This window comes from Synchiropus splendidus, chromosome 12 (genome assembly GCF_027744825.2).
Source record: "Synchiropus splendidus isolate RoL2022-P1 chromosome 12, RoL_Sspl_1.0, whole genome shotgun sequence".
Lineage (NCBI taxonomy): Eukaryota > Metazoa > Chordata > Actinopteri > Syngnathiformes > Callionymidae > Synchiropus > Synchiropus splendidus.
In genome coordinates this window covers 10660410-10671176 of record NC_071345.1, presented here as the reverse complement: position 1 = coordinate 10671176, position 10767 = coordinate 10660410, and the positions used below count along the sequence as shown (strand labels likewise).

General features: G+C 44.0%; 1 protein-coding gene across 1 annotated transcript in view; it reads left to right on the top strand.

Annotated features, from left to right (window-relative positions):
• The first annotated feature begins 1416 nt into the window (after positions 1–1416).
• iglon5 (IgLON family member 5) overlaps positions 1417–10767 on the top strand; it is a 126534-nt gene continuing 117183 nt past the window's right edge. The window contains exon 1 of the mRNA XM_053882122.1: positions 1417–1832. Within this exon, the coding sequence (XP_053738097.1) occupies positions 1772–1832 (61 nt within the window). The 5' untranslated portion in view covers positions 1417–1771. The remainder of the gene's footprint in view (positions 1833–10767) is intronic.

The window sequence follows — 10767 nt, the reverse complement described above, 5'->3', positions numbered from 1 at the left end:
CTCCTGACCTTAAAACTATCAATTTACAGAATCCATCCGGGTCCTGGAGTCTGCTTCCCATCAGCCCACACTCATAACTGTTGTGTATCTTTTGATTTCAGTAGCACCCAAGGGCGAGGCTGAATTTACGTTCTCCATCCCAGTCGTCATTAGTACGCCATTACCTAAGTTTTCCAACAGGGAAATGGCTCTCATTCTTAGAGTAGCATGTTTGCTCTAAATTAAGCCCATTTCCATTCTACCCTCGCTGTTATTGTCTGGCTGAAAGCAATTAATGCATCATTTTCAAAACATACTGCAAGAAATAATTGCTCACACCAGCAGTAATTATGAAAAATTGTAAAAACTAATGAACAGAATGCATTAAATCAGTTAAAATGCAGACATTTTGCATGCAGTCATGTGGTCAGACCGTCTGAAAAAGGTCAAAATGACAGCGAAGATTTTGTCTTTGGGTGACTGCCTTGCAAAAGTTTCTTCACAGTTATTATCACATCGACTACATTGACTATATATATATATATATATATAGACCCAGTTATTTTCACATCGACGAAAATAACTGGGTCAATGAATGAATGAAGTCTCAGAACACAGTAGCTCAAAATGAGGTCTGGGGAATTTATTAATGTTTACAATTTTATCACATGTTGGAACACATTTTTATCCTACACCCGTAATATCCCCAACAGTTTCCCTTTGCGGTTCAAAACATTTGAGGTGTCCAAATGTTAAGTTGAATTTTAAGTCAAACAATTATAAATTATATGCACAGTGTTTGGAAGAAGGTCCCTCCTCTCCCACTTTTTGGGGCCACTTTTTTTGTGGGCACTCACCCAAACTGTTTCTTCAAAACCAACTCATGTGATTCACACCAAGCCACATTGTCTGTTTAACTTTCAGCCCAACTACTCAGTAAAATCATTTCCATATTTAGGGCACTTTATCATTTGGGTCTCCCGAAGTTTTGCTGACCTCTGTATTTTCCCCGCCTGCATCTGGATCACAGAACACAAATGTTCACCTCGCATGCTCTTCTGTTTGTCTCTACTCAGCATCTTGGCGTTTTTTGACTGCTGGTAAACAGAACATTCAAAGCCTCAACACATGGATCTGCATTTAACCCGGCCCAGTTTACTCACAACTGGACCCGAGAGGTTGTGCTACACACCAGTAGTTACACAGCCTTGCTGTCCCCCCGGTGGACCGTTGTCTCCGAGGACTGCAGCAGCAGCCGCAGAGAGAGAAGCAGCTATAAATCACATTACATTATCACCGCCCGCCTCATGCGCTCCTCCCATTGGCCGCTTCTGACTTCTCCGTTCGGCCTTTCCGAGCAGCAGATCGGCTCTCATCGTAAATCCCGCCTCCCTCCTTGAGCCTGCGGATTGGGCGCGGGGTCTCTCCTTGAGCTGTCAATCACGCTGGCCGTGGCGCGCCTCGCATTCAGTGCGTTCCGCTCCGAGACGCGCTGCATACCGCCAGACTCCGGAGTGAGTGACCGGCTCCAGCTCTCCCTCCATCACCTGTGTTCATGTCAACTCACCGGACACTTCTATGTCCAGCCGTTCTCCTGAAATATTCTGCTGAGACTCCAACTCTGGGATATTTGCTTTTCCTCCCGCTCGGACTGCGCGCTCTCTGAACTGGAAATTAAGTGGATAGAGATCCAAGTAAACACTCGCACAGAGGGACGTTTGGTGTAGACTTGAACCCCCCCCTAGAACCCCCCCAAAAAAAGGAGGAATACCGCGTGAAAATCAACTCCATCATGTGCTGCCCGGTCTTGTGGAACGCGTTGGCTTCTTTGCTGCTGGTGCTGTTGTCTAAAGGTAAGTTCTGACGCGCCACTTCATCTGCCTTTCATTTTCTGGGCTGAAGGTGGAGGTGAATACTAATGATGGACGGGGGTGGAGGAGGGTCTACCTGTCTGTGATTCACGCGTCTCTAAGACTTATGCGCCCCCCACCAGTCCGCGCGCCTGTGCGCACCACTTCCACATAACGGTTCAGCGGGAGCCGCGACTGCTGCATGTTAAGATCTTCCACTCGCGTCTGATAGTTTGAGCTCATACGTGACAGGAATGTCCGGGTGTCCCACGCACGTGACGCACTCGAACAGAGACCGAGGGGTGCGTGTGTGTTGCTGCTGGTTAGGTAAATGTGCACTGCAGAGGGACCCGCTTCCTCCCCTCCACACCAAGGTCGAGGCAGACAAAGACTGATAAATTATCAAAGCGCTTTTGTGATCTGGTTGGACCTTCATTGTCTCACTCAATGAGCGGAGCCATGTTGCATCTCTTTGACTTGTTTTCCTTCTCTTTCCCTGCTGCAACAGTTTGATGATCTCCAACATCTATTATGGAGTCTCGCAGTAGCAAGAGTGGGGTGTCAGGGGGCACGTCTGCTATGTAAGCACTGAGAAGTGGAGAGGGAGAAGGTCAAGGGAGGTGTTTCTCTTCTGACTTGAAGGGAGAAATATTTCATGTCAGCCATTGATATATGGTCATTGATTGTGCATGGACCTGGGCAGAGGTCGGACACGGCTGTGAGCTTAAGAGCTGCCTTTGGTTTGGACAGGGAAGAGGCCCAGAGCGAGAGCCACCTCAACACCTGCCGATGAAAGGAGCAGGTGAATGTAGTGGAGAAGATGGTGGATCCAATAAGAAACAGATTTGAAAAGCAGGATATTCATACAACACTGAGGAACAAGGAATAGAAATATGAATAAGGAGGAATGACTTTTATCAGAGAAAAAAATGGAAACAGTTTCCAAACGGAAGTTGAATATATACATCATAAAAATAAGAAAGAATAAGTCATGATTAAAATGAATATACATACATACACTTACACATTTTATATGCATTTTTTTTAGAAAATAGAAAATAGAAATAAAAAAATAAAAAAAGGAAAATAAACAATGTTGTAGATTACATTTAGATTGTTTTTCTTTTCAAAGAACTATATTTTGTTCCGCTTTTTGAAAACCAGATAATTATATATTATGTAACAAAGACGGAACTAAGAAAAAAGAAAAACAACTTTCTTCACTGCAGGCCTTAGTTGTTCCTGGCCACCATCAAAGCAGTTCCTATAACAGTGACTTCCAGATGTCACTGAGAAGACTCCTGTTTTTAGTGGACCGCCATGTTGGAAAGGTTGGAACGATGGCTGACTGGTTGAGGGGAGGTGTTGCATACTCATTAAAGTATCATTTTATTATTATTAAGATTTATCTTTTTTACTATTTTATTGTATTGTTGAAAAGTTCTATCATCTTTTCCATAATATCTTTATGATGTTTGCTTTTAAATAGCTTTGGAACTCCATCCATGACAAGCCCTTCACCTAGAAGAATTCATTCGCTTAACATTTTCACCAAATATTCCCTGTTTATTTCTTGCCTGTCATACATGTTGGTCTTTGATCTCAACGCTCACATGCCTTCTCTCAGTATTCCCCTAGGATTCTCCTTGCCTGCCATTCAATCCAGTCGATACAACTCCAAGACAGACATGATTGTACATGTGTATTATCTGCCTGTGTAAAGGTCACAGCGGCGGAGTGAAGGTTGCTCCACTGGCCTGACAAAAGCGCGGTGTCTTGGCGAGGAAAAGCCTGGTTGCGTGCGATAACTTTGCGTCTCACCGTGGCAAAATGAAAACAATCAACGTGACGTTTAATAACTGTATTGAGCCATAGCTCGTTTTTAACTTTGCTAACACCACCACCTCTTACATGATTTGTGTCTGCACGCACCTGCCTCAATTAGTTCCGCCTCCCTCCTGTGGGAAATCAGGATATAAATAAATGACTCTGACCCTTAATAACAGTAATTGATGTGTCAGTGCAATAGAACCTGAGGTTAACAGCCCGCAGTTGCAGATGGGCCCCGCATTTTGGGACAGGAAAACCCCACTGGTCATGGTTGACTCACCCCAGCGAGTCCCCGCTGCACCCGACAGAGAGCAGACGGAAGGCCCTGCGGGACCCGAGCGGCGGCGCACAAACAACCCTAAAAACACAGTGGCTCGAATTTAGCTTTTCATTATGCATTCAGAGCTCTCAGCGCAGCAGAGACGCAGGACATTACTGAGGTTATGAATTCATGAAACTCTCCTTAGCCAGGTTGTTGACTTGCGACATGATGTTGCCGGATACGGAAGGTTGTCAACACTCCGCCAAGGTTAATGACTCATTTTTGGGGGTCAGAAACAGCAGCAGCATTGGACGATGACAACAAAGTCAGAGGCCATAGTTCTCACCTATGGGGGTGTCAAGCTTTAAAGTGGACTGATTCAAACCAGCTCTTCGGTAATGTATGTAGAGTTTCAGGCTCCCGAGGTCCAGTAGATGGAGGTGCCCCGGGCTTTGATATTTGACATGTGACCTGGCTCCATCTCAGAGGGGAATGAGTCTAAAACCACGATGTTCAGTAATACAGAAGCTCTTCCACACGGCTGTGACAAATGAAGAGCTTAGGCGGGCGGCGTCATCCCTATCCTCGCCTGTCACCATGAATTATCTCACGAACGAAAGAGCAGCCACGACGACAACAAGAAAACCGCCTTTAGTTTGTGGCGAGCAATATCCTTTAGAGCAGGGGTCACCGCACTTCCTTTAAAACCGAGAGCGACTTCAAGGGGGCTGAGTGATTTGGAGGGCTATCAGTTTGATATACGCCTCACGTCATTCTGGTGAATTCCAGAGGAAACCATGTCTTATCTTCACCGTGCGTTTAATGGCAAAACATTAGCTGCAGTACCTGCGATATCTGGAGGGCTGCCACCGATGACTATTTTGAGAGACAATATTCCCAACCAGTCAGCAAATCGGATTAAGTGTGCTGTGAGGCAGTTGGAACTCAAAATAACTGTTCTGCTTGTACACTTCAGTGTTAGCTTCTCAAACGCAGTATTGGAGTTACTATACAAACACCAGCTCCGATGATCAGCATTTATCAATGGGGCACGTTGCTCTGCAAGTGGGCCATCCCTGTCTTTGATGTGTGTCGGCTGAAACTTTCCCGTCCCTTTGATGTTTCCGGTCGTGGTGTTGCTACCGTGGTCACAGTCATTTTCCTCTACAGTTGGTAGCGGGTTACTCGCGCATGTTGCACATGTTTCCGGATGCAAGAGTGAATTTGCCAGTGACTAGTTTTGTCGTCCTCTGCATAAACCAGTAGTGACCCCTAGTTATCAGCTAATATAAAGACACAATCGACACAGGTCCCATTAAAGAGGCTTCTATTGTTGTTTAGTAAATCGATATTGGATCCCAGCATTCTCAAATTATGTGTACTAGAAATGTTTTTCTTTTTCATTTTTTGTCAGCGCTTCGATCTGCTTGGACTGTTCTCCCCACCCCACCTCCCTTGTCGCGGTTGGTCGTAGACAGTCCTGCTGCTTTGGAGCCCAGCGGAGTGTTAACAGTATATATTGTCGTGCTTGTGTTTGAACTTTCTCTACTGCTAATCTGATACCATATGGTGGTCTGTAAGGGCACGCACATGTTTGTGACTTTCTGGGGACCTCTCATTGCCATAACCCTTTCCCCAGCCTCTCACCCTAAACCTAAGCGTCCAAAACAAATGGTGAACCTTAACCAGGACTCAGCAAACTTCAACCCAATTCTTCATCCTCTTGGGGTCCAGCTAAATGTCCCCCCATATGGTCCTCACAAGGATAGTGTTTTTTGTCAAAAATTGGTCCTCATCCAAAACAAATGGCCAGATTAACAAAATCACAAGGTCCTGCTAAGAAGGTGTGTTTCTAAGAATTAGTCGTCACCAGTACAGCTATACAAAGACCACACACATGTACACACAGACGTGTTGCTGTTTTTGTGAGGACCTCTCATTGCCATAAAGCTTTCCCCAGCCTCTCACCCTTGACTTAACCATCTAAAACAAATGACAAACCTTCACTAGAATGCTAAACCAAACTGAAACCCAATTATAATAAACTACTTTTACTGACGTTTTAACCCTCTAAACATTGTGAGGACAGGCCAAATATCCTCACAAGAAGGTGGCTTGTCAAGACCATGTACTCATAAGATGTCAAAACATACTCACGGAAATCTGTGTCCGACTGAAAAATGTATGGGCAATTTTAATTCTTTTCTCGCACATCAGCTGAAAACCCAAAATAACCACATTAATACCAGATAAAATGTGTAATATTGTACGTCAAAACAACAGTTAATGAGTCATTCCAGAACAGGGGTATGAAGGCAGGAGGTGGATTGAAGCATCTCATTAGAAATGTACCTGCTCATCTTGTTTCGCCGGACTTCTAGGCAGATGGGAGTTCACAGACTAAGTCCGGATTTAGATCAGAAGGTATGTGGGTTTTCACATGAACCAAGGGGTCTGGTAAAATGTAAACAACCTTCTCACCCAAATCCCCTCTCGACACAACTGAGAATACAACAAGCTAATACTGCGTGGATTCACCAGCAGGAGCGGCAGCGATGCGCTGCAGATGTCAGGGAGTGAACGGTGGAACATACACTGGCTGTAAAAATCTGCCTCTTGGCGAAGCAATAACATGCAGCGTTCACGAGATTATCTTCGGCGCGAGTGGAAATGAAGTGCGGTTTGTGATCGACTCCATCCAAGTTTGTGAAAACAGCGTCTGCCTCTGAAGGACTTTTCATCATCAAATCATCATCAGCTTTAGTTTGCCATCCGTGAGCTAATGACCCAAACTCTTCTTGTGAAAACGCCTGGCTGCTGACACGGCCTCTCTCTGCTGAGGTGCAACATGCATTATGGAGCAGGAACATGACTGTTAAAAGGGCACTGGCCGCGGCTTGATAAAACATGCAGGGGAATAATCCTTCATATCTTGTAATGCTGGTGTTTGCTGAAGCTAAATGCTTCACCACCACTCTCCAGCGGATTATGGGCGACTTATTATTGGAAAATAATCCACCAGAAAAAAGCATGCTTTCTTCGTTCTTTTGAATTATTCCTTATCATAATTGATCTCCTTTGCAGGTGAGATTATCGCTCTTCCAGCCACTTCACATCAGGCGAAGAAAGAATTCACTGGAGTGTTTTTATTATTTTATGATGTCGGAAAAAAATAAAGCAAAACGCGGTCCCGGCACGTGGGATCGCCTGACAGCAGGCCAGGGTGATAGGAGCTTTTGCGTGCTGCATTGTGCAATTTGAAGGGTGACTGCTGATTCGGCGTGCAGATAGTCAAAAGGTGTGATGACCGTTTCTTGGCATGCAACCGCAGTCTTCTACCTTGTTTGTTTGACTCTGAAAATAAAACCTCACAGGCCAATCTTTGAAAGCCGAATGAATCTGTGCAGTTAAAATAATAATAATATAACATTTGTGAAATTCAAAACGCAGACCTACAAGAAAGAACCACGAACACAAACCACGTTATTTTACCCTTCAAATTCATATAGAACTCCATTTTGAGCGAACAATGCATACAAGACTCTTTCAGGCCACATGGAATAACTTAAGGCTCATATATGCTTCCTTTCGTACGAAAATGTACTCACCCGAAGTTACTGTTACTGATCACAATGTTCGTTGCGTTGGTATTGCTGTTCACCAATATATCCACCAGGTGTAGCAGCATAGAGTCAAAGGTTTTATGACTGACAAACTCCAAAACCAACATGGCGACTGTTGAAAAAGTATTGATAATGTACCTCTTGCTGAAAAGAGTAAGCCAGCGATGTTGGAAATGGTGGTCAGTGAGGCTATTAAATATATTGCAACTGCAGGATGGAAAATTTCCACCATTGTTGTCTTCTTCATGTCTCATTAGAGCTACGTATCAGATAGTTACAGCAACACTGCCCCCCACTGTTTCCGGCGGTACTGCTCTGTTTGGTCCATATCCGTAAGCTTTGTGGAGACTTGCAGAAATACGGATAAAAATGGACAGAAGGTTCCGACGGTATCTGGATCGGTACAGCATAAATCGGCCATATTGTATCGGAAGTGAAAAAGTTGTATCAAGACATCCTTTCTGGACAGCAACAGCAGGGAACTCCATAGCGGACCCCTCATCTGTGTGACATTCTAGCGATTCACAAATATTACTACATCATGGTACAGTACAACCCAAGGCTCTGGCACCTAATCTGGTCCACCCTGTCATTTTATGCGGCCTGCCAGAGATCGAAATGCAAGAAGTAACTTAAAAAAGTAAATCTCCTACAAGACATGTTGACACAATTTTACTTGTGCTTCAAGCCGAGATTATAAATGTCAACAAAAATAAAAACGAAAAATGTGCAAGTGGAGAAAAAGGAATGAGGAAAGGCTGTTTAGTCAAAGGTGAACAAATGTTTGCATTATTACACTTCAGCGTTGACAAAGTACGATTAATTTATCCCTGAAAGAAACCACAACCAGTCACCCAAAATTAAATCTGATGCCGCATTCCGTTCAGTTTCATATTCCTAGTTAAAACATTGGCAGTTATTGGCTCTTTGGTAATTATTCATTCTGTAAATTGTTGGCTCGGATGGTATTGAGTTTGACAGCCCTGTATAGCCCAAGTGAAAAACAAATATTTGAATGGCTTGGGAGGGAACACGTCCAAGAGAGTGAATACCAGCGGGCGCAGAGGGTGGGAGCACAGGTAAGAGCAGGTGGGTCTCAGTGTAGCCCACAGATCCGTCTGTTTCATCCACATACGGGGGCCAAGTGGGGTCAGTGCACATTGCAAGCCCGCATTATCATGTACGCATGCTTTTTAATCTCCCCCGCACAAACAAATGGACACACGCACACACTCAAGTGGATCACCATTTTTGGCTTGAGGATGAAGAGAAAAGGGCTGCCAGCATCAACAGATGCCTCATGCTCCTATTCTGGAAGGACTCTGTTTTCTCCCCTTCGCTTTGAAATCCTCTGTTTTGTTTTTTTTGTGCGGCTGATTTCCATGTTTGGCTCTGAAATATTTTGCCATTTTGGCTGGGTTTTGTTTGTCTGCAAGTGCTGTTGTAAGATGGTCTGGATTTGGTCTCAAGAGCCTTGGGCGCAGAGAATCTGGAGGTTTACGTCATGCGCTGTGTTGTCTGAATGCATTTCCCAAGAGCCTTGCTTTTTCTTCTTTTTTCTGCTATGGTCCAGTGCAGCCATCATCCTCTGCTATATCTAGTCCTCTATGGGGGCAGAATACCATCCATGAATTTAATGAAAATCCTGCTGTGTTTGGACCCCGTGAGAGTGTGTGTGACAGGAAGAAAAGAGCAAAGTTCCACACAAACTTTCCGACTTGGTGATGAAAATATTTTTGTCAATGCATTCTAAGATTGTGCCGCTCAAGTTAACCCCAGAGTTTGATTTAAACCTTTTCAACGTTAGCTTGACATGTAAGGCCCATTTTTGTGGCCCAAAAAAAGAGGTTTATCGAGGTAGTGCAGTATGAAAGGTTACATGAGGTGCACAAAAGCTTCAGGTTTGATGTAAGTAAAGTGAAGCTCGCAACATTGTAGTAGACATGCCAGCCCTGTAGATGGCATTGAAACACTCTCAAAGGAACAAAGGAGAAGAAGACACACCGATTGTCGAGCTTGTGATCTGTAGAATGTAATGTCACTGTCTGCTGTCAGTTTTATTTTGGGGCTAAATTGTGGGTGTGTGAGTGAGAGCGTGCTTGAGAACACTCAATGATACTGAACTGGGTAGTGACGCTTCATGAAACAGTGTCCTCATTTTCAGAGCTCAGAAGGTGGTGCTCTCAATTAAAAAAGTGATGTGAGGTTTTATTAGAATAGTTTTTAAATAGAGTTTTAAGCAGTGAGCGCCACCTAGCTCAGAAAACAAGGATGCTCATCGCTTCATGTTCCAGGATAGTGCTCACAATGAGGCTTCATGAAACAGTGGAAACAGAAACATGTCCAGAGCCCAGTAGGGTGTGCTCTTGGTTTAAAAAGTATGTGAAGTTTCATTTGAATAGTTTTTTGAAAACCAAAGGTTTTATAGCAGAGAGAGTCCTCTAGTGGCCTCTGAAAATGAGAACCCTGCTTCATGAAGCCTCACCATCACTACACCCATCACTAGCTGCGATGACTCAAGACACTGCTAAGTTATTGGTGGACAACTATATTCATGCTTTTATAATATTCTGCTTTTCAAATTTGAAAATAAAAGTTTGCTCCGAATACATAGTTTGTGTTTTTGATTGACGTCCCTGTTGAGCCTGCCCTTTGTGATTGAAAGAGCATTTTTCTGCAAACAGTGTCATGAAAAACACAGCGAAAATATTGCATTCATATTTCTTGCATGATCAACATCTGTTGCCAGGACCATCTCTCTGACATTATGCAACTTGTAGTGTATTTGGAGCTCCTATTTTATACCGTCCTTTACTTTGTCTGAATCTATTGGGTGGTTGCTATTTCCTTACCATAATCTCATTTACATTTCTGATATAAACCCATGTGACAAGGATCAATGTAAAAATACACATGAATAACAGTAAACATAAGCTTTGTGTGAATCTAAAGCATCACATTCTTCTTCTTCTTCTTCATCCTGGTCCAAAAGGAATGAATCAGGGGCGGCTGACCTTTGCTCTCCATCCTGTGCGGTGACTCATGGGTCGAGCGGGGGTGGGGTGGGGAGGGTGGGGGGTCGCAGAATCACCTTTGTGCTCATGGGACTTTGGCTGTCGGCTTTGATTAACACTTAACGGCCGCCTCCATATTGGTCTGCGGTTTTGCAATTACGCAGACTGTCAAGGTCATAAATAACGCTTACAGTAAAACTTGTTTGCAA